Genomic DNA, 24,569 nt, shown 5'->3' on the forward strand with positions numbered 1-24,569 from the left:
AAATATTTTTTGTAACCAGTACTTTTAGAGTATATGTAAAGATTTCTAATGAAAAAACTGTACTTTTATTCTGCTACTGTCAAATGGTAATGATTAATAAATATCAATATAGCCACCTGAGTCCCAGCTATTCATTTTTGTCTTCTGTATAATGAACATGAGTTTCAGACCTCTAAGTCAAGCACAATTTGTTCAAACTATTTCAATCCTACTGTTCGGTCAAGAGGACATCCTATTGGGTCTTACATGGGGACACAAAGTTTCTTTTCAAAATAATGACAGTTGCGATTTTACATTTTATGGCAACAAGGGAACTAAGTAATACTTTTCTGCTGATTATATATTTGATAATTATTATTTTTTTCCAAAATGAGAGTCTAGACTTTAAATTTAGCAGTATTTCAAAAAAGTAGGCTATTCTGACCCTCACAAATCACTTTTATTTGATGTCCTCTGTAGTGGACACCAGGATTTTGTTCTTATATTTGTTTCACTTAATAGGCATTTCTAGGGCAGATGTTGAGAAGTTTTCAAATTAAAATAATTTGTAACACTTTTACAACACTGTAACATTTGTAATACTGTAAAATAATTATATTCTGGGTCCAAAACATTTCCTGGAGTAGATACACTTTTCTTGTATTCTGTTGCCTTTTCATTAAACAATTGTTTTATAGCCTAAGAGCTTTGTTTACCTTGTTTTGTTGTAGGAGTGCAACAGGCGAAAGTAGTGAAAACACGAAATGGAGTTTAAATTATATCGACTCTAATGAGCCAAATGGAATGGGTTTGAGGAAGCAGCAGCATGAAGGTCATAGCATTGAAAGCTTAAATGCGGAACGGAGTTTAATTTACCATTAGAATGACCTTTTTTAAATATATCTAAAGCAAATTTAGTACTGTTTTGTAGCTTTAGTGCATCTGATATGTATACGTATACGTAATGTTACTTTTAAAGGGGACATATCATGAAAATCTGACTTGTTTCATGTTTAAGTGCTATAATTGGGTACCCAGTGCTTCTATCAACCTAGAAAATGTGAAAAAAGATCAACCCAGTAACTTAGTTTTGGTAAACCATTCTCTGCAAACATGTGAAAAAATAGCTAATTGAAGTTTGGCTCCCCATGTGATGTCAGAAGAGGATAATACCGCCCTATCATCTGCACTATCCAACCACAGCACTGCCATTCAGTGCCGAGATCAGCTCATTTGCATTTTATAGGACACACCCAAAACGGCACATTTTCACTGTCAATTTTAACATGTTATAATAAATGATCTAGATGGTATTTTGAGCTAAAACTTCACATACATATTCTGGGGACACCAGATGTTTATTTGACATCTAAAAAAAGTCTTGTGAAATGTGGTTTCCTAGTCTTATCTGTCCTCTGACAGTGTGGAATTGTCTGTTCTGACACTGTCTGGACTCTCAGCTCGATACATGAAGTAATTCAGTCCATCGTTGTTGAGCACAGGAGAAAGTCCTGTTTCTACATCTTCATCTTCATCCACCCTTGTGCAGACCTCCTCCTCTGACAAAACCAAAAACAGACACTAGTTCATTTGTACCAATTAGCCAAATAGGTTAAGTTTGCAATGCAATTTAATCCAGAGGATTTTGAGAAACCTAATCATAATGTTTTTTTAGGTGAAAAGGAAAGCTTATATATTGACAATACGAAGTGGTTCTATATAAAAGAAGAGATAGAAAACATTTCAACATGCTTGTTTCTTACCATCTTCTTGGTATGCTTGGTTTACATGACATGCAATCAAATTTTTATCCTATTTTATTTGATCTGCTTCGTAAACTCGCAATTTATGCAGGGTTTCCTGTAGGTCCTGGAAGCTTGGCCTTTCATGTGGCCCCTTTTTCCAACAGTCCATCATCAGATTGTACCTATAATATAATATAATAAAACAAAACATGATATAATACAATACAAACAATACAATACATGTTTAAAGCAATTGTTATGTCTTTGTTTTCAGTCAACACATTTAACGATTGTTTATTGAACTCACAAACTCTTAGGACACCCTGTTGGTAAAGGCAATCGTCCACCGGCATTAATGTAGCTTAAGACTTCATGGTTGGTGTATGTTGGATATGGAAGATTTCCTACTGTAATGTCATAATCTCCCACAGGAGAACCCCAAACGCCCTGAAAATATGCAAATAAAATTTTTATGATATGAATACTACCAAAAAATGTAACTGCAATATTGTCAATATTTACCAGACATCCGAGAATTTGTTGAAAATTCCATCTGTTAAATTCTCTGGTGACATCCAGCGTACAGGAAATAAACCTTCACCCTTTTCCCTGTAGTCATTCTTGTACACATCACGGGCCAATCCAAAGTCGCCTATTTTAATGACTCTGTTTGGGTCCGTGTAGCTTTTTACTGAAACCAAACAGTTCCTGGCGGCAATATCTCTTTACACAAGAAATTGATACAGTGCACTATTGAATACAGTTCTATGCTTTCTAATGCAGAGCCTAGACAGCTTTAAATAAAGGTTCTTTAAAGAAGTCGTTCTCAAACTTTTTCAGCGGATGGCCCCCTTTGTGCCCCCCCAAAGAAAATCTATGACAAAAAACAGTTCTAAAACTTGACATTTGAATTAAACAAAACATTAAATTATACAAAATAGTGATGCGTTATTTTTTTTAGGTTTAATTTAACAGATTTTGTCACAGAATTCATGATAAATTAATGTATTTTATAAAATGTCATAAAACTGGGGCCCCCCTGGCACCATATCGCGGCCCCCCTGGGGGCCCCGGACCCCAGTTTGAGAACCACTGCTTTAAAGACTTCTGTCAGGCTGTATGGTTCTATAAAAAAAGTTTAATATCCACAAAAAAAAAAAAAATAAAGGTGCTGTATGACGCTATACAAAATAACTTTTTTGGCTACATGGTTCAGTAAATAACCTTAACATTTTTGTTTTACAAAAGATTCTTTGTAGTGAAGAAAGGTTATTATGAATCAACAGATAGCATATAATGTTTTTTCTATAACATCACTGTGAAAACCCTTTATTTTTTTTAAAGGGGACATTTCACAAGACTTTTATCGGATGTCAAATAAATCTTTGGTGTCTTCAGAGTAAATATTTGAAGTTTTAGCTAAAAAAAAACCCCCACAGATAATTTATTATAACATGTTAAAATTGCCACGTTTTAGGAGTGAGCAAAAAATGTGCCGTTTTAATGCAAATGAGCTGATCTCTGCACTAAATGGCACTAAATGGTTGGATAGTGCAGATTAAGGGACGGTACTATCCCATTCTGACATCACAAGGGGAGCCAAATTTCAATGACCTATTTTTTCACATGCTTGCAGAGAATGGTTTACCAAAAGTAAGTTACTGGGTTGATTTTTTTCACATTTTCTAGATTGATATAAGCACTGGGGACCAAATTAAAGCACTTCAGAAAAAAAATCTGATTTTCATAATATGTCCCTGTAATATTCAAGTTGTTGAATATAAATTTATAATTCTGATGGGTTATGTAGTTCCTGAAAATGGACACTAGTGGGCAGTGGGGGAATAGGATGTGATGCTGTGTATTGCAGAGAAGCAGAATAAAAAGTTCACCACATGTGTTAAAGGATAAAAAGGGTCTCGTCATCTTTTCAAAATAATACATGGTGTCAGAGTGAATCGCGAAAATGTATTGGGAATCACAGAATCTTCCCGATGCATGGAGAAAGTTTAAGCAGCACGTTGAACTGATGTATTCAGGACCGCTTCGCCGCAAAGAGGAGACGGAGAAGTGCAGCTACCTGCTTCTATGGGTCGGGGAGAAATGACGGGATATTTATAACACATGGACTCTCACCGATGATGAAGCTAAGTTGCTAAAAACTTATTATGACAAATTTGAAGCTTACGTAGTGCCAAAGGCGAACCCAATTTTCGCTAGATACAAGTTCAATGAGAAAACACAATGTGCCACGGAAACATTCGATCAGTTCGTCACCGAGCTCAGACTGCTCGTTAAAGATTGTGGCTACACTAATCCAGAGGAGATGGTGAGAGACCGTGTCGTTTTCGGCATTTATTCCCCACATGTTCGAGAGAAACTACTCAATCAGGGTGCTGAATTAACATTAGAAAAAGCAATCGACATTGCCAGATTGCATGAGGTTGCACAGGCTCAGATGAGAAGTATGGCAATAGGTAGCACAAATGCAAATCAGGAGCAACACGTGCACGCAATAGGAAAGCATGCAAAAGTACGTAAGAGCTGGCAGAACAGCGCAAAGACGAACAGCGTGCACACAGAACGCCTCCATACATGCGGATACTGTGGAAAGGAGCACAAAAGAAAAGAGACATGTCCAGCAAAAGGAAAGCAGTGTGCTAAATGTGGAAAGTGGAATCATTTTGCAAAGGTTTGCAAGTCAAAGTCCAAATCTGTGCACATTGTAAGTGACAATAAACCTGAGGACGGATACCCAGATGTGAGTAGTGAATTCTTTATTGACTGTGTCCCAAACACCATTACTTCATCCGAGCAAGCTTTTGCTGAAGTTGAAATAAAAGGATATGGCTCGCCTTTGAAATTTAAGCTCGACACGGGTGCTCAGGTTAATGTAATACCAGAGAGGGTCTTCAAAAATATTCCAACAAAGATGCAGCATACCCACAAAAAGCTCACAGGATATGGTGGACAACCACTTTCAGTTACAGGCACATGCCAACTGCACTGCAAATATAAAGAAAATGCCATGTCACTGGACTTCTTTATTGTGGATACCCAGTCACCACCTGTGCTCGGATTAAAAGCATGTTTAGACTTGGACATGATTAAGCTGGTGCTATCTGTATCCTCCCCAGTGAAAGATTCGGAGTCGATTGTAGATGACTTTGCTGATGTGTTTACAGGCATTGGTCTTTTTCCTGGAGAATGCAACATTCCGTTGGACCCAGCAGCCACGCCAGTCATTCACCCACCAAGGAGAGTTCCTTTTGCCCTGCGAGACCGTCTGAAAGAAGAGTTGGACTCCATGGAGGAGCAAGGTATCATTGTGAAAGAGACGGAGCCAACAGATTGGGTAAACGCCCTCTGCGTAGTCGAGAAGCCCAAAACTGGCAAGCTGAGAGTATGTCTAGATCCACGGGATCTTAATAAGGCTATAAAGCGGCCACACTATCCTTTGCCTACATTAGATGACATTACACCAAAGTTGGCTGGAGCCCGTTACTTCAGTGTGATGGATGCTAGATCTGGCTACTGGGCAATCAAGCTTTCTGAAAAAGCCTCAAAATTGACAACTTTCAACACAATCTTCGGTAGATACCGATTTCGCCGCCTACCTTTTGGCATTGTCTCAGCCCAAGATATTTTCCAGCAGAAGATAGATGAGATTTATGAAGGTCTGCCTGGAGTTGTGGCCATTGTAGATGATATCTTGGTCTACGGAAAAACAAAAGAGGAACACGACAATAACCTCAGGAGGATGCTGGAAAGATCTCGAGAAAAAGGAGTTCGCCTTAATCCTGAGAAAAGAACGGTTTGCGTTCCGGAAGTCAGCTACTTCGGCCACCGTCTTTCCAAAGATGGAATCAAACCAGACCCTCACAAGGTGGAAGCCATAAAAGAGATGTCTCCACCTAAGAATCGTGCTGAACTTGAAACAATTCTCGGTATGGTCAACTATCTTTCGAAGTTTGCACCAAGTCTTTCAGACGCAAATGCACCTCTGAGACAGCTACTGCGGCATGACAATGAGTTTGTATGGGACAAACAACATGATGCAGCTTTCCAAAAGATGAAGGACATCATTACCAGGGAGCCAGGACCTGTGTTGGCATTTTTCGACACGAGCAAAGACCTAACACTGCAAGTTGATGCCTCCAAGTATGGATTAGGCGCAGTGCTGCTGCAGGAAGGTAAACCACTTGCATATGCCTCAAAGTCACTAACAGACACAGAAATAAGCTACGCTCAGATCGAAAAAGAGCTACTGGCTATCCTCTGGGGCTGCAAGAGATTCCATCAATATGTTTATGGACGTCATATAACAGTGGAATCAGATCATAAACCCCTGGAAGCGATCATCAGAAAGCCACTAGCTGCAGCACCACCAAGACTGCAAAGGATGATCTGGCAGTTACAAAAGTACAGTTTCACCATTGTACACATTCCTGGAAAACATATTCCAGTTGCTGACACACTGTCAAGAAAATCAATGCCTTGCACTGATCACAGCCTCACTGAAGAGATGGCTGTTCAAGTACACACTATTCTCAGTACTCTTCCCGTCAGTGATGCGAAGCTTAGCAAAATTCAAAAAGAAACAGACAGAGATGTCCAAATGTCCACACTAAAGAGAGTGATCAAAGAAGGATGGCCTGCTGAAAGAAAGAGATGCCCTATAGCCATCCTAGAATTCTGGAATCATAGAGATGAGCTATCAGAGATCGGTGGTATTGTCTTCAAGGGGGAAAAGATCATAATCCCCATGCAGCTGAGAGAAGAGATGCTTCAACGCATTCATGCAGGCCACATGGGAATCGAGAAATCCAAACAACGTGCTAGAGACATTCTCTTTTGGCCTGGCATGTCCAAGCAGATCGCCAGCATGGTGGAAAAGTGCTCCATCTGTCTTGAGCGTCGTATGTCGAATGCAAAAGAGCCACTCATTTCTCACCCTATACCAAACCGGCCATGGCAAACTGTTGGTACCGATTTATTCACTTGGAATAGTGATGACTACATAGTTGTGGTAGATTACTACAGCCGTTACTTTGATTTGGAGAAGCTCAAAAGCACCACAGCTGCTGCAGTGATCCTGAAACTGAAGAAAATATTTGCAGCACATGGGATTCCTGAAAAGGTTATTTCCGACAATGGGCCTCAATTCAGTTCAAAAGAGTTCATGCAAGGCGGGAACAAAAGCAGCAAGATCAAGGAAAGTACTATAACAGGTCTGCAAAAGCACTCACACCATTAAGGGTTGGAGACCATGTCCGAATTCAGGAATCGGGTAGCTGGAATCCTGCTGTAGTCATTCAACCTGCTGACACCTACAGGTCTTACCATGTACGTACTACAGGATGCCAAGTCTTCCGTAGGAATCGTCGTCACCTTTTGCAAGATAAGACACAATCTATCAGTGCTGAGCCAGAAGTCTTGTCAAGCGCTTTGCACACCGTACCCACATACCAACCAAAGCAGACCGACATAAATAACACTGATTCTGTTACTTCACATTATGTCACCAGATCAGGACGTGAAGTTAAACCAAGAGTCGTCCTTGATCTATAAATGTAAAGGGTGTAGGCGGATCGCTGCCCTAAAAAAACAAAACAAAAAAACTTGTCACTATCCTTAATATAAGTGTGTTGTTATATGTTCTGTATACTGATTGTTACACTGGTATATTATACCTTAAGGATTTGCACAGCTGCAATATTTTGTTTATTGACATAGTATGTCAAGCTTTCAAAGAAGGGGGACGTAATATTCAAGTTGTTGAATATAGATTTATAATTCTGATGGGTTATGTAGTTCCTGAAAATGGACACTAGTGGGCAGTGGGGGAATAGGATGTGATGCTGTGTATTGCAGAGAAGCAGAATAAAAAGTTCACCGCATGTGTTAAAGGATAAAAGGGTCTCGTCATCTTTTCAAAATAATACAGTCCCCTTTAAATGTAGTTGAAGTATGAATAAATAATACCAAAAGATGTTACTTATGAACAAAGCGCTTCCTTTCTAAATAAGCACACCCTTTGGAGGCATCCAAACTGATGTCCAGAAGGCTGGTTAGATTCAGGAGCTCTCTGTGGTTCTGTAAGATATAAGACTGCAGATGTTATTAAAGCATTCTCAAGTCTTTCCAACCAGAAATGTAAAGAAATCTCACATTCATAACAGTGTGACCTCAAAAAAAGATTAAAAAAAAATAATTAATAAACATGCTCCAATATCTTAGTCAATATGTGACTCTGTCTGTGAAATCCAGGCTAAAGACTCGTAATCTAATGATGAAATTAGTACCATCAAAGTTAGATTTTTTACATTGTTTAAAATTTTTGACATGGCTCAATAGTTATATATTTACAGAAAGTCTTTACATTATGTAGCATGATTTGATTTAAAAAAACTGTAAATCACAAAAATGACTTTAAAGGTGCAGTGCGTACATTTTAGCAACATCTAGTGGTGAGGTTGCAAATTGCACCCTCCCTTTCGAACCACATAGAGAAGCTATGGTGGCCGTCATAGGATAAACATGTCATCGTCTGAGACAACGTAATGACTAACGCACTCTGTAGAGCAGTTTGTTCGTTTGGGGCTACTGTAGAAACATGATGCCGCAAAATGGCGGCTTCCATGTAACTGTACGTACACACCGCCGCAGTTGCCAGTCCCGCCCGCTGCCTTTGCTTAGCAAGGCCCCCCATGGACCACTCCTCAGCAGGTCTCAACATGGGCTGCTCCTCTGCCGGTCCCACTTGCGTCCGTTCCTCTGGCAGCCCAGCTCGCACTCGGTCCTCTGCTGGTCGAGCCCTCTTCTCTGGCGGTCGCGCCCACTCCTCTGGCGGCCCCACCCTTCTGCCGTTTCTGCCGACGGCCGGTCTGTTTACGGTCCTGCTGTCAGCCACTGCTAAGGCGGTCAAGCACTCGGCTGGTCCTGAGGATATCTGTAAGTTATTCAAAAATTTATTTACATTTCAAACAATTCCAAAAGCATTATTTTTAGTGTTACTGCCATTATTTTTATTTTTGCTTTTATCTTGCTCCTCTGCCAGTCCCGCCCGCTCCTCAGCAAGTCCCGTCATGGACCAATCAGCAGGTCTTAACGTGGCCTGCTCCTTTGCCGGTTCCACCGTGGGCTGCTCCGGCCACTTCTCTCCTCTGTACTTTAGTAGCTCAGTAAGTTTAACAAATTCTAAAGTGTTTAGGTTGAACATTTGTAAAATATAATTTTTCTTTAGGGATTTTTAACAATTTTACAAATAGCAAATGCTAAGTGTTGGAATATTTGCAGCAACAGCTCTTAACAATATTGTTTTATTTTATGTATTTATAGACCTGTACTGAGTCTTCCTGCTCTTCCCTTACCCGCCAGCGTTCTCTACCTGACAGTGCATTTAAACATTTTAATTTGAGTTAAGGCGAGAGTATAATTTTAACAGGTGTGATATTAAGGCTGTGAAACCTTTAGTAAACTCTTTCTATTGTATTTACAGCTTAATGCTTATGAGAGTATAAACTCCATTAGATGAGGTATTACTAATATAAATATGATGTGCATCTGACCATTTTAACCTGAGTTAAGGGGGGAGTATAATTTCCTCAGGTACAAATTATTACTCATAATGAGAAAAAAAATAGGGCATAGCTGTGCCTGTTTTATACAGTCTATGGGCAGTGCCACACCAAATTATTAATCCACTTGAAAACACAGAACTCAATATAAACTGAATTAGTAAAGGAATTAGTTTTTACGTTATTTACGTTACGTTAACATAGTTCCGAACAATGATATGTCATTCCTCGTCAGCAAAATGCATGACGTGAAAGCGTCATAGATTACGACAATTCAACAGGTAGTGATTTGATTTTACTAAAGAACTCGTTTGAGAGATTGTTATTTAATGAGAAAATGGCCATCAAACAACATGGCGCAATACAAAATTGCATGTGTTGTCATTTAAGTGTACATTTTATTCCAACAACATTAAATCATACAGCCTATAACACAACACAGAGCCCCCCCCCCCCCCAAATAGCTGACTGGACTGGAGTAATACTCCTGACTATAAACTGTAAAGTAATGACACCACTATAAACATTACGAAAATGTCACAGGTCGGAGCGGACCCAGATGTTATAAGTCACGCCCCTTCCTAGTTTCCACCTCGAGGTTGAAAAGCCAGCCCAATGACCAAACACACAAAGCGTAAGTAAGGATAAAACAAGCTTTATTTAAATTATTTAAAATGGTTCAGAGAAGGTAAGAGGGGACTATTAAAAAAAGAACTCGTCTGTCTTCCAGGGGGAGGACGGGGCCAAAGAAGACTTCAGTACAGGGATGAGTGTATCCACAGGGGGGAGGGGGACGGAGCTCCTTCGTCCCTTCTTGTGACCCTTGGTCTTCCTCCTGTGGTTATGTTGACCCGTGGCGCCCTTCTCTTCGTCCTGAAGGCAGAAAAAAAACAAACAATGAATATCCGATCTGATGAACGGCTCTTTACCACTGGCTAATTAATGACTGTTTCCTCCTTGTGTCTCCATCCAGGGCCTTCGAGTGGGGTCTCCTTCCTGGTGGTTCCGAGAGGGGGGATACTACCCGTGGCGTTGTACTCCTGAGGACAGGCACAGTACAAGGTGAGTATCTTAAATGGTTTTACCACGTTCTGGACTGGTCCACTTCTCGACGTCTGTTTCCTGGTTTCGACTATACGAGGGGAAAAAGAACACAAGTCAGTATTTCACCGGTATCTGTGCCTTCACTTTTCTTAGGGTCATGTGACTGGATCCAATCTCCTTGGTGGCTCGTAGCAGTGAACAAAGGTAAGTATCTCACAGGTGACTGGGGCTCTATGGTCACTCTGGTGGCTCGTAGCAGTGAACAAAGGTAAGTATCTCACAGGTAACTGGGGCTCTATGGTCACTCTGGTGGCTGGGTAGCAAATTATTGGGACTTTTTACAGTGATCCTACAATTTCTCTATCAGCAGCCATTTCTCATCAACTACTCTTCCCTGGCGGTGGACTTGCGGTGACTATGGTACAACACAGGAAGTAATGAACTTACAGACCTTGTGTAGTAGAACAGTTTAACCCAGGCCTTCCCAAGAGCATCTGGTATGTCGGGGGGCATCCCCACCGTCACACCGAGCCGACCGCTTCACTCTCCTCTCTTCCTCCTACAGTTCTAGAGATCGGGACAGGGGCGCACCTTTGAAGAGGCTCCGCAACGGGTAAGGTTAATCCACACAGCTCTTTATAGCAGTACAACTTCCTCGTTGCATACAAAAATTCTTTTAATCACTACTCACAACAGTCTGGTTCTACCTGTCCAGTTCACCACCGCCTACATGAAGCCAGGAAAATCCAAAAAGGGGTCTATACAGGACGTTTTACATCAAAGTCTTCATACGGGAGTCGCGAAACAGCATATATTGGGAGGGCACTTCACCAGCCTTGACGGTTCTTGTTTCCCACGACTCGTCCAGTCTAGTGTGACTACAGACAACACAAACACAGCATCCCACTGCAGATTTCAAGCGTACACATGCACAGCAAAGACAAGGACTCACCCACGGCACTCCACACACTCAATGTGAAAATAGGGTTGAAGCCACAGTATTCTGAGACTTGTCGGGCGTTGTAGTAGGTGTAGAACCAGATGTCAAACATTGCTGTCGTGGCTGCTTACGTCTCTCTGTATGAATGCTTCCCGGCTCACCCAACAGTCTGCTCCGTGATGGGGCCGCTGACCTGTGCACCGGAGGCTCACAACACACGCTGAACCAGTACACTTTCCACAATGATGTTGTATAATATCCAATGTACTCACAGTTGGTAATAATGCTCTCTCCTTATTTCTTCCTCCTAGTGAGCCAAGTGCTCTTCACCCCTCACGTGTCTCGCCGTTTGCGATAGCCTTCAATGATACTTCCGGTGAGTTGTCTTCCAAACTGTTTACACAATACATCAATGGTGCACGTATGCTATTCCATTCAAATTCATCAAATGTAAGTCAAGTATACTCAGCCCAATGTTTCCTGTCTCTGTCTCTTGCTTCACCCAGCAAAATGGCAACCTCCACCGCTCTCCAATGTGACTTCACCGAATCGGTTTGTAAGCACACCTTTTTCTGTGGTGCTTAGTGATGTTACATTTGAAGCGAGGCTTCGGAGCTTGTGTCGAGCAAAAGTGGGCGTGCCAGATGAAGCTTTGATTCGAAGCTTGTGTTGTTAATGTTGAAATCACGTGACCAATGACAAACGAAGCTTCACTTTCTGCTTAGTCACGTGCGCGCTTCGCTTTGCGTGTCAGAAGGTTCGAACCCTAGAGGTTTTTTTATGAGTTATTTGCCTTATTCACATTTGGTCCCACATAATACTTTATATATAATATTGTATTTATTTATACTTGTGTGCGCGTCTGTTATTATATGCATGTGAACATTATTCTGTACAATACAGTATTGAATCATGTGAATATTAACTCATACTGGAATTTATTGCCACCCTTTAATGACTAAATAAATTAATTATATTGACCATTCACACACATGTTGTCTAAGCTTTATTTGTACATAATATTAATATTCATCTGAATTTCATCAGCTTGTTGCTTCATTGACGGAGCTTTTACCAGAAGCAACTGCTATATGTTTTATTAACCAAAAGATGGCACTGTTTTCGACACCCTCGTTGAGGCTTCGAATCATGGTTCGAAACAGTAAGAGAAGTATCGGTGCTTCATTCGAAGCTTCATTTCCCCATCACTAGTGGTGCTCCTTTAACACAACCACTACTCCACCTTTTTTCACCTCCTTTGGCCCCGCACTCTTTCCACTCACTTCTTAGCGATCCCCGGATCAACGGAGCCTTCAGACTCTTCAAACGGTGAGTGTGTAGGTTTGGCCCGCCCTTGGCAGAAAGGAGCTCGCCCCGAAATCAACTCCCCCCTCTTGTATTTCTACAGATCTATTTATAGGTCTCGTCTTCAACACATCCTCCAATCACAAATTGCCACATTAAATCTTCTCACCTGTTGCTCGTAAAGCCCCGATTGGGTTGCCCCAGAAACCAGGAAGCAAAAGTGTTTTTAAAATTTGGTCCAGGTGGAAACCATCTTCGGGCGGAACCAATCTTCGCCATTGATTAGTTCCGCCCTATAAAGTCACCCTTGCTGAGTCCCAATTCGCATACTATCCGTCCTAAATAGTATTCGAAACTAGAATTAGTACGTCCCAAATCGTAGTATGTTGAAATGAGTATCCCAAAGATACCCGGATGGTCTACTATTTCCGGTTAGATTTCGAAGTGCAGATCGATCCACACTCTAACGGCTAATATTGCCCACAGCCCACAATCCCAGCAGCGGAGATTCGCCCTCAGCTTTTAAGTGTAAGAATTAAAATGTTTAACCCTAATTAAAGTTATATTTCATTGTCTCGTAATATTCGGTTGATGTTGTGAAAATAAAGTACCATGGCTGTAGTACTGTGTCATGCATGTGCCTTTTTTATGTATTTATTTTTATGTTTCTGTCTTAGATTTATACCTTACTATAAACCCTTATGAAAATAAACACCTTTTACTACACTAACCATAGTTTAACCACACTGACTTATTTGTAGTAACACTGTGGCTGTACAAATGTTAACTTTATTAAGAAATATGGTTACTACAATTTTACTATAGTAAAAGCATGGTTCATTTTCATTGCGGTATTTTTTGATTTGAATACATAAGTATAAAATAAGCATGAAATACGTTAAACAATAGTTATACTATAAACTTTAACTATTTTGACTTTAAAATAAGTAGCTTTTGTTACACACATTGTTACACATGAACATCATAACCAGCCGCCCAAACGACCTGCGTTTGGTGTGCGTAACTAGGCAACCACGTTGTCGTTCACGTTGCATGACGTCATCGAAGTACGTCCCAGAACGTGCATACTCTTTTCTTACACACTCAAAAGTATGTACATTTTCCTCACAAAAACAGTACATACTTTTAGGTCGTAGTATAAGTAGGCGAATTGGGACTCAGCACCTGCGACAAAAATGTCTGAACTCACCTTTAGATGTCCTACTGTATTAGTCTGAGACGGGGCTTCTGGTTAAAGATGGAGAAAGTCTCGATTAGTGATGGCGAAGTGAAGCTTTCTTGAAGCAGTGAAGCGTTCAACCCAACTGTATCAGAAAAGGGTTCATTACTCGAAGCTTTTCAAATCAGAGCTCGATGAGGACCTCTGCTGCTGAAAGTGCTGTATCACAGCGAAACAACGTAATAAAAGCAAAAATTAATGGATTCACAAATTAAGGATAGATTCATAAATAAATGTAACAATATATTAAATAAGCATGTTCCATTTCATGCGAATGTTAACTCCAAACAAAAATAACAAATTAAGGATACCCCTTGTCTCAAAAGTATAAAGTGTGAACCAATTTAAAAAATATCATGGTATTAAGTGGTGCAGAAAAGGCTTTTTACTACTATTTTTATATAAATATCTCGATTCCGTGTAATGCAATACTCCAATACAACCCATGAGGGCGCGCCGCGCATCGCACAATTTTAAACCTTTGAATAGAGTGCCGAAGTCATGACGTCACTTTGTAGGCTAAAACGCGGAAGTGAGGTAGCATTTTAGCACTACGGGTTCCCTCGCCCTGAAGTCTATGGGTTTTTTGAATGGGTTTTTGCTAAATCGCCTGAAATAAGGTCTGTGGTTAACAAAACCTCTAAATATTTTCACGTTTTGTTCTATGACATAAAATACACCAGTTATAATCTGCTTGTGATTTTTTTAAACTTTATTGTGCCTTAAAAACGGTGGTTGCTAACAAGTTGCTAATAGGGACTACATCCTTGGCGGGGAGTTTAGACGTCATCATGACAGGAAATCTGTCACTAGCCTTTCAGCCTCACGTTCTCAGAAGTTTACCTTTCAGTTAATATACATAACGTTATATATTTAGTCTTTTCAAATTGTAGTTTTTCCAAATATTGTTGTACTGTGGAGAGACTGTAGTTTGACATGTTTTGTTTTGTCCGGAGATGCAACCACCAAGTCGTCGATGAAAGATGCTCGTTTACCGTCTGATGTTCCTCAGCGGAGACTGTTCTAAGGTAAGGTAAGCACAACGATGATTTCCACGTGAACACCGTATTTACTGCCTTAATGTGGCCATGCACGACCAAACTTTAATGGTGCATAGTGCTCAACACGCGAATGATATGATACTTTGACGGTCAGATGGAATTAAAAAGGCTAAGTTAGCAACAATAAACGTTTTTCATTACAAAATCAACAGCTAAAATAACTTACCTGTGTCTTTCTCTTAAAATATCTTAAAGCTTGTTTACTTTGCTGTTTAATAGATAGATTAGATCCGCTGCAGTTTTATTAAAGGCTAACGTTACTTCGAGAAATGTGTTTAATTAAAATATTCAAAATAATACCTGGTTTATTGACTTTTATTCAACTTTGCTTTACCCACTAATAATAATGATTGTATTTGTAAACAGCACTAGTTAGGCATTAGGCAACAATGATATTAATCTTTGTTATTTTACTAGTAAATGTTAACTATATTGAATGTGCTATATAAACATGGACGGATCAATGAAGAAGATTAATGTAAATGCTGAAAAACTCCATTCTAATTTAATACAAATATTTTATTGTGTGATTTTTGTAATTTTAAGTTGTAAAGGTGTAACTTCCATAAAACTAACACTGCTTATTTTGAATTTATCCTTAGACGAGCTGACCGGATGTCCAGTGTCCATTCTCGCATCTGCTGTCATTTTCCTGCAGGGGATAAAATGTCCCCGTTTTGTTTATATCCACAAATGATGTTCCCACTGGACAAATTTTGGAAGATCATTCATACTACCTTAGACAGGATAGGGCTGATGTGCCTAAAAATGTTCCACCACCCATTTATAAAGAGGAGGAAATGGCTACAATTTATGGCTGACAAAGATGATGAACCATCTCCGGCTGATCAAACCCTCACTATCAATTCTGAGGAACAACCAAATAAAAGCACAACTAAAGAAGAGCTGCAGTCTGGACGAAGAAGAAGAATCCAGCTTGAGATTGAGTTAGAGCATTCCATAACAGAGATTCAGCTTCTCAAAGACTAACTCCAAAGACAAACGAGTAACTGTCATGACAGGTATTCAGCCTTTCAGATGAGTGAAAGTGTGAATCGAATGGAGACAGGATTGCCAGATAGAGATACTTTCAGTGCTGTGTGTGAATATGTTGCTCATTTTGAGGATTCCATTACGTACTTTGCTGGATGGAGGAGACCCAAAGAAATCATCCTTGAGGACCTTGATTAAAATTCGCCACAACTATACACACTTGCACTTGCATTTTCCATGTGGGCATTCACATTGTGTTGCAAAAATACCTTCTTTCCCTGTAGAGACTTGTCATGTGAATTATATAGTATATAGTTTGTTTTCAGTTTACTTATTTTATGAAAATAAAGATGTTTACTACAAAACTTGCTGCAATGTTTCTGTGGATCAGTGATTGGAGCATTTTTTTAACTTTTGTTTAATTCCCAGAGAACACGCTGATATAGCTTGAATGCACTGTAAGTCACTTGTCTAACAAATACCAAAAATTAAATGTTAAACTATTGTATACTATTGTAACTATACACCAGTCAGCTCACAGTAATGTGAGATTAAATTTACTACACAGGCTCTCACATTGGGGCTTGTGGATTACCAGGTAAAAATATATAGAAAATGTGAACAAAATTAGTATATATGGTTTATTTAGGGAACATATATGGTTTAATTATAATATATTGTATTTAAGCATTGATGCTATTGGACAATTCTCTTTAAATTCAACATATATAATTATATATAACTATTATATTAAATGTTTGGAATTTAACTGTGTTCTGTTTGTTCAGAGATTGTATAGTTATCTTATAAATACATAGAACACTATTATAACTCCTCTATCTCTCCATAGTTTTACTTAATGAGACTTGATAAACCTTGTCCCTCATGCTGGCCCACAATACCGGTAAGTAAACCAGCATCTAAGCTGCACTGTTATGTCCAGATTTATAGTGGTTCTCTCTCCTCGATCTATGGTTTTCTATCGTCTAAGTAAGAAAAAGTAAGATTGGAAATTGATACGGCACTAGCTAGTGCTTCTGAGATGTTTTTTTTTTCTGGCGAATTAGCAAATGGTATACAAACATACAATCAAACATAATACAGTGAAAGATAATCTTTAAAGTTTATTTGGGGCACAATGATAATATTAAGGTTTATATAAACAAACGAAATAATTAAACTAATAAATAAATAAAACATTAAAAAAAAATCACGCATAAACAAAATTTCTAACATTTTTGGAAATAACGAATGGGCAATATTTCTCATGAAAAAGTGGATAAGTGTCCATAAACAGCGCAGATCACAATGAGCGAGCGTGTTTTTTAAATAAAGTTTGAGGAAGCTTGGTGATGACGTTGATCCGCGACCGGTGCGCTGTAGTCCGTTTATAGCATACCGTTAGCATTTTATATCTGACGGCTTTATTTAGGCTTCAAAATGTATAAATTTTCGTTTAAATTATGAAGATTATCATGATAGACAAAACGTGTAAGGTTCATAACTCTTTGTTGAACACAGATCTTATTTTTTGCGATTTTCCAAAAGTCTATGGGAAAAATGAATGGCTTTTCGATCGAGGGAACCCATGCGCCGCTAACTTCCGGGTTGGCCTACAAAGTGACGTCATGACTTCGGCACTCTATGGAGATGGGTATAAACGGAGGTCGGAGCCAGCTGCAAATGGGTGGGTAAGCAGCAAGTGGGTGGAGCTTTACCCGCAAGTGGGCTGTACAAACTTCCAGAGGATTTTGATTGGTTTATTTATATCACCTGTAGCAGCTATTGGTTTATGCTCCTCAGTTGGTGGCGCTAATGCGTAAGTTTTGTAGCGATCGATCAGAAAACAAAGAAGAAAACCGCTTTCACATGTCAGCGTGTTGTTGAAATGAAGGGGTAAGCTTGCTGTACAGTTTTTAGTTTTGTAAAAAAGCATTATAAGTTCTATGAATTATGAAGCATTATGAAGAAGACCATTTTATAATGGCGTTTGTACGCTGTTTTTAGTCTTGATGTATTAAAAAAGATAAGGGTAAAGTGCATCCAGATACATTTCTGTAGTGATGGGCAGAGCGAGGCTTCGTGAAGCACTGAAACAGTTGAATCAATTGTGTCGAGGCTTCGAAACATAGTTCGAAACCGCCTCCATAGTGACACCTAGTGGTCATTTGCACGTATTGCCATAGAGCAGCCTTGACAAGGTTTTAGACGAGCGCTGACAAATTGCATCCCACATGTTGATTGCTTGACACAAGTGATAAGGTGGAAGAATGGATAGTGTCCTCGACTCTCATGCAAAAACCCTTTGGATCGAACCCCAGGAAATGCATTACTATTACCGTCGTCACAATGAAGTTACATACTTTTTGTTGTTTTAACATCTGTTAGACAACCACATGAGCTTTTAGGCTCATCATTGTCAATAACTATAAGCTGGTCTATTTAATAAATAAATTGAATAGAGATAAATACCACCTAAACAATAAGAAATTATTAAAATATATCAAGGCACCATGTCACATATCTGCTGTGTGTGGAAGGACTTAGCCTACTTCATTTTTTACAGATAATTTCTCCAGCCTTTGAAAAACTCCTCTCACAAAACCCACAAGGTCAATATGCGTTTATTTCACTTTTATACAGATGTGCGATTGTGTTGTTTGTTCCCGACCGTGCCAATCAAACGCTGATTCGGCAGACCCCACCTGATGAAACACTTCGAGGCTTCGTTTGGTCATAGTCACGTGACATGGGTGTTTTGAATCACGCTTCGAATCAGTGTTTCGACACATCTGCGCTTCGGGATCTCGCAAAGCTTCGGAACGACTGTTTCGCGTCAGCCATCCCTACATTTCTGTAGTTTTTTATTAGCACACAAATTACAAAATCTGTAACGTGGATGACAAAATCTTTTCTGCATTCCATTTCTACAATTTGCTCTCCAGATTATGGATTCTGAAGACCATAATAATAAGGTATTGTGGCTGTGTAATTTTTGTACGTTTTAGGTCTGCATTGATTTTCAAATTGTAAATGTCTTAAACGTTTTATAAATGGATTTGATATTACAATAACGTTACAACTCCTAATTTAATTGTACAATGCATGCAATTATTTTAAAACTTTTCATTTTTAAAAGTTTTCATTGTAGTTAATGCCTTTTTCTGCGTAATCCATAATGTAATGTAATGTAATGTAATTGAAACATTTGTTTTTTTAATATCATAATTATTTTATAAAATGTATTACTCATAACAATCAGTGAAATAAATGTGAAACGCATGTTATTGTGTTTTAGGTTCACTTATCAGTGAAAGATATTTTTTTATGTTCCACATGACTATGATCACAGCTTCTGCTGTAATGTATAAAGTTCTTAATTTACAAGTTGTTGTGTGTTTATCACATCAATTAATAATTTATGGTGTGTTTGATTTCATTGCTAGGACAATGCAGGACAAAGGCTGTCAAATAACTGGAGTGTTTGTCTTGATGGCAAGTACGTACTGTAAATGAGGAACATCGAGATGAAATCAATTGCTGTTACCCATTTAACTTTTTTTGGTGTGTCTTTGCATATTATAGTATGCACTGTATGTTATTCTGGGACAGAAGTTTGACTTCACTGAAGTAAGTATTTATTTTTGTAGCTATATTCATTTTAATATAATTGAAAATTGTACTCATTCATTACTTTATGTACACAGGTAAACATGAAGAACATAGGAAAATGGTGGTGTGCCATCTTGCTTGAAAATTAAGTAAGTGTGAAAAAATTAGCTGTACTTTTAACGTGGTGTTTTAAGAAACTCTTAAAGAAGTGAAGAAATCTTGTTCAGTCTGTAAACTGTTTTGGGAAGACATGGAACGGAATGATTTAGTGACTCGCTCATAACACTATTTCAGTAAAAATATATTCTGCAGACACTTTGAGTGAAAAGAAGTAGCAAAGTGTTTCAGTGATGATAAAAATCAGCAAGTGTAAACACTACTTGCTCTATCAAACTCCTTTAATAGCTGTTCTTAATACTATTAGGGGTTGGCAAGATTTTGAAATGTTTTTGTATTCAAATGTTGTTGTATTCATTGGTGAATAATTTAAAATTGGACCATTAATTAGATTTTTTTCTATATTTACAAAAGTCTTTACTGTAATTTGTAATCAATGTAATGCATCCTTGCATTTAATTAATTTTGATATTGAACTTGTTCTATTTCTTACTTTATTTGTTTTTGTTGCATGATAATCAAATTGTGGAAGACATGGGAGAAAGAGAAAATGAGCTGTTGTAGCTGGTATTGTCAGCTTTTTATATTTTGCTGATATGTTTTGTCAAATAAAAAATTAATGGATAATTTTATCACGTTTTAATTCTAATTCTCTTTCAGAAGAAGAAGAAGAATGCTCTGCACTCCCTGAAACCTACGGGAAGAAAAAAAAATGAACTTGCATATGAAAGTAAGAACTTTGATATAAAACAAAATACATATACTTTGCTGGGTTTCAAATTATGTAACTATAATATTGGTCATCTAATTTTAATTTACTTCATTTCAGCAGACCAAACCGCAGTTGTGCCCTTTGTTTTTAGCAAGGTATGCACAATCAATTGCAATGATGATTTAAAATGTGTATCATAGAACAATAATACACTTATATTTTTCTTTAAGGATGAGCTGTTAAAAGATGATGACCCTCCATCAAGCTTTATCTTCAAGGTAGTTGAATGTTATATAATGTGCTTTTTTTAAAAATGTAACGGCCTGTGCTAACTTTTCAGTTATCAGGAGCGTTGCTGAAGAACATAGTTGTTCTTCAAGAAGAAGATGCTGCCTACACGACATAGTTGGTGATGACAAGTTCAAGAATCAGGCACACTTCTTATGGCTAGAAAGTAAATATTGACATTAAAAAATAAAATGCATAACAAGAACATCATTGATAATGTTATGTGATTTTTTCACCTCGGGTGTTACATGCTGGAAAAAAGACATCTCACTACAAACAGCTCTTCTGGAAGATGTACTCATTCTCCACTTGTTTGGAGTGTGGGTTTGAGTACAAATGCTGCACACCTGGGACTTTTTGTGTAAATTGGTGATGAATAAACTAGTTGTTAGTCTAAAGGAAAACTAAAAATCTAATTTACTTATGTCATCCCTTGGAGTTTAAAAGTTCTGGACACCATTCAATTGACCTACAGAACTGAGAAATTATTCCTAATGTTTGTAAATGTTCACTGTCAACTATAAACCCTAGTTCTTATTGTGCTTCTTGTGTATTCATCAGGTTATGCTGGGAAGGGAAAGCGAGGTGAACTCCAGGGCATTTATTCAAAAACCTTCCACCCTGGATTTTGCAGATTTGACTGCATGCAGATCAGTTCTAATGAGCTGATATAGTTTCCTTACAAAGACTAAAAATAATAAAATAAAATAAACACTTTTGCAATCAATTCTGAGTGACTTGTACATGATTTTGTTCATTGAAAAAATAATTTAAATGTAATATATGTGTAACACATTCAGAAAAACATTAGTCTGCTATTTAAAAAAAATGCAGTAAAGATGGATGGTAACTTTATTTTACATTAGCCACATGTTTTTCATGTATTTACACATTCACTTAACTAAGTCCAGTTGCATCACATTTTAATATGTTCATTTACTTGATATTGTAGAATATGGAGCTTCAGAAATGTGTTTGAATAAGGCCTACAGCCTGATGAATTTAAACCGCCATCACTTTAAGTGTAAAAAAGGTGTAAAAACGTGACCTCATCATTGACAGTGAGTGGTATTGGACACACACAATAATAACAAAGCTGTAAGAAATCAGACCATGATGAGGAACGTGATATTTGATCGTTTATTTTCATTACTGTCGCTACTTCCTGCCATTCTCATTCACCGCCGTCCCATTTGCGGCGTAAACTCCTCCTACTTGCACATTTCTGAAATTCCTCCTACTTGCGGCATAAGCTCCTCCCACTTGCGGCGTAAGCTCCTCCCACTTGCAGTCTCCGGGCTGCAGCGATACATACATGTTTGAATCAGATAACGAAGCAGTCACGTGGGTGTGTGTGAAACGAAAGGCTTGTTCGACTTCATGCGGCGCCGTATACCTTCAGCCGGATGACGTCAAAGTACCGCGAGAGCGATTTGCGAACTCATAAGGAGGAATCTCCTTTAAATCGCTCTCGCGGTACTTTGACGTCATCCGGCTGAAGGTTCTTACGGCGTCGCATGAAGTCGAACAAGCCTTTAGGTGTGTTCGACTTCATGCGGCGCTGCGCAGACCGATCGGTGGCTGACTTGAAGCAGTGCATTCCGGTTAGTATTTTTGTCCGACTTCAGCTGGCGCTGCAGGCACGTGATTGTGTCATATGGTTTTTAAGTACCGCGAGAGCGGTTCGAGATCAGCCGTCTGAGTAAGCCAGCGCAGTTCGCGAAGAGGAGCTGCACGGGCTGTAATGACGACACAGCTGTTTCACGATTGGTCGGATTCACCACATGACAACAATCACGTGTATTTCGTGTTTATTTTCACGCCCTCAGTTCCACAAATGCTCACAAATCTGTATTTTTATAACAGTTAAAGCTATTTTCATGTAGTCGCGATGTTATATTGTGTCATCTTCATCAAAATAAAATGGATAAAAAACGTAGACGCCACTACATTGGTATTTAAATAATATATGCTTATGTTGAACTCTTTATTCTTGTAAAACACTGCTGTAAGTCTCTTCAGTTCCACTCATGCTCATACACGGACATTCAAAACAGTATAATTCACTTTTTATGTAGTTTACATCTTACAAATCATTTTTAATGCGATTAAGCAAGCAAACGGCACGTGATCAGCCATGCCTGACGTAAATGCAGCAAACTACGGGAACCACAGCGCGTCCGACTTCACGTCTCCGTTTTCAGCTCCTCCCCGCCTGCACGCGGCTAATCTCGCCGATCGGTTACATCCAGCCACAGCCGATGTCGAACACACCTAAAGCTTCAATGAAAATCGGTTCGTTTTTTTGACACACGCTTCGGAGTCACTGGTAACATCACTAGTCTCGATCATAACAACAAAGTCCAATATCTTTGATCATAATATGTCCCTTCGCGCAAAGAAAAGCAGAAATACATTTCTCAGACGAGCATTTATCATCGATGAGCGTAACGTTATATGTTTTTTATACAGTATGTGTGGAAAAACAGTCTTTCAACACATTTTTATAGTGTGATAAGACGTCTATTCGTATTACTATTATTTATTTTTGTTAAATTATTTACACATTTGTCTGGAAAATGGCCTTCTGATTGGATGGGCCACAACTCAAAGTGGACCCGTAGCTTCATCACTGGTACAAAGACTTGCAACTCGACTTGGACTTGAACATCAATGACTTGTGACTTCACTTGGACTTGCGCCTTTTGACTCCAGAAGACTTGCTACTTCACATGAAAACCTGGGGGAAAAATTCACACGGCCGCGCCGCTCTCAGTATATCTGCATCTGTAAATCTGTGCACCACCTGCAAGCAGAGAGCACGTGCGCTGCCTACACGACACCAAATCACACGAGGCTGAATCTAGCTTCTTATTCGCAGCTTCTTATTGACGCTTTTGGTTCCACCTTAAAAGACGCGACGCTTCCGCGTTAGCAGTTTCTTTTTCACGCACAGCTTAGGGACCGTAGCCCATTATCTCTTATTCGTGCTGTTTTGAGTGATTATGTTTATTTTGTTACTTTGAGAGTAATATACATTTGAAAATAAACAGAATAACAGAGTTATGAAAGAAAATTTAGTGTCAGAATGTAAAGATACACTAAATATGTTAATGTAAAATTAAATTGTTAAACGTGTCATCTTTGTATTGCATTAATGAATGATCCCAATATGTATGTCTTTGTGATGTTTGCGTGTGTGTGTGTGTGTGTGTGTGTGAGCGCGCGCGGGGCGTGCTTGTGTGTGTGAGCGCGCGTGCTTGTGAGTGTGTGCGCGTGCTTGTGTGTGTGTGTGTGTGTGTGCGCGCGCGCGAGTGTGTGTTTGTGTGGGGGCGCTCGTGTGTGTGCTTGCGTGTGTGTGTGTGTGTGTGTGTGTGTGTGTGTGTGTGTGTGTGCGCGCGCGCGAGTGTGCGTGTTTGTGTGCGGGCGGTTGGGTGCGTGTGTGAGTGGGTGCGTGTGTGCGTGTGTGTGCGTGTGTGTGTGTGTGTGTGTGTGTGTTTGATGTTTGCAGATGACTCTAGAAATGATGAATCTACTACAAAAGTGAGGCTGGCTGCAAGAGCCCCTATTACTCCCTCTCACCATTCTCAAATTTGCTGTGCCAGAAAATTTTTCCCACAAGACATCTTCACCTTAAGCAGTTACAGTAGCACATTTGCTCCGACCTTGCTGTTTTAAAGTATTGAATATTACAATATCCCATAGGGTTTAACAGGGTAACTCTGTAAATACATTTTGTATAATGTACATTATATGCAGTTTTATAGACAGTAGTTCTGTAAAAAGATATCTGTATGTTGGATATCTGTAAATAACTCTCTCACTTGCTTCTTATCTATATTATTTGTTTTAATTTTCAATTTTACATGAAATTTTGCTTTTTTGCCATTTAAGTTTACTGTATGTCTGTAAGTACGAAACTAAAATGAATTTCTTGTGCATGTGTGCACAAT

At 39.0% G+C, this 24,569-nt stretch overlaps 1 protein-coding gene and 3 long non-coding RNA genes across 10 annotated transcripts in view; 2 read left to right on the forward strand and 2 right to left on the reverse strand.

Annotated features, from left to right (window-relative positions):
• LOC129441453 (uncharacterized) overlaps positions 1-24,569 on the reverse strand; it is a 66,707-nt gene that overhangs the window by 33,010 nt on the left and 9,128 nt on the right. The window contains exons 2-4 of one of the 5 annotated variants that reach the window (XM_073869304.1): positions 8,386-8,676; positions 7,723-7,820; positions 2,243-2,447 (exon numbers count right to left, since the gene is read on the reverse strand). The exons of 2 other annotated variants lie outside the window; for them this stretch is intronic. In XM_073869304.1, coding sequence (XP_073725405.1) covers positions 2,243-2,447; positions 7,723-7,820; positions 8,386-8,676 — 594 coding nt within the window. Of the gene's footprint in view, positions 1-2,242; positions 2,448-7,709; positions 7,821-8,385; positions 8,677-13,803; positions 13,993-24,569 lie in introns of those variants that run through there. 2 more of the 5 variants (XM_073869306.1, XR_012370424.1) reach the window with 2 other exon arrangements.
• On the reverse strand, positions 1,319-2,168 carry LOC141365167 (uncharacterized). Its single transcript, XR_012370340.1, has 3 exons — positions 2,032-2,168; positions 1,743-1,906; positions 1,319-1,538 (listed from the first exon to the last, which is right to left on the reverse strand). It is a non-coding gene; the product is annotated as an uncharacterized lncRNA (long non-coding RNA).
• Positions 14,322-16,252, forward strand: LOC141365239 (uncharacterized). The gene is made up of 2 exons (XR_012370418.1): positions 14,322-14,861; positions 15,497-16,252. It is a non-coding gene; the product is annotated as an uncharacterized lncRNA (long non-coding RNA).
• Positions 18,735-21,343, forward strand: LOC129435348 (uncharacterized). Of its 3 annotated transcripts, none has more exons than XR_012370415.1 (9): positions 18,735-18,862; positions 19,334-19,386; positions 19,473-19,517; positions 19,595-19,648; positions 20,149-20,183; positions 20,277-20,346; positions 20,446-20,483; positions 20,559-20,606; positions 21,178-21,343. It is a non-coding gene; the product is annotated as an uncharacterized lncRNA (long non-coding RNA). The 3 variants fall into 3 exon arrangements; XR_012370417.1 differs by having other exon boundaries at positions 20,449-20,483; XR_012370416.1 differs by lacking the exons at positions 20,149-20,183; positions 21,178-21,343 and having other exon boundaries at positions 20,559-20,724.

This window comes from Misgurnus anguillicaudatus, chromosome 7, assembly GCF_027580225.2.
Source record: "Misgurnus anguillicaudatus chromosome 7, ASM2758022v2, whole genome shotgun sequence".
NCBI lineage: Eukaryota > Metazoa > Chordata > Actinopteri > Cypriniformes > Cobitidae > Misgurnus > Misgurnus anguillicaudatus.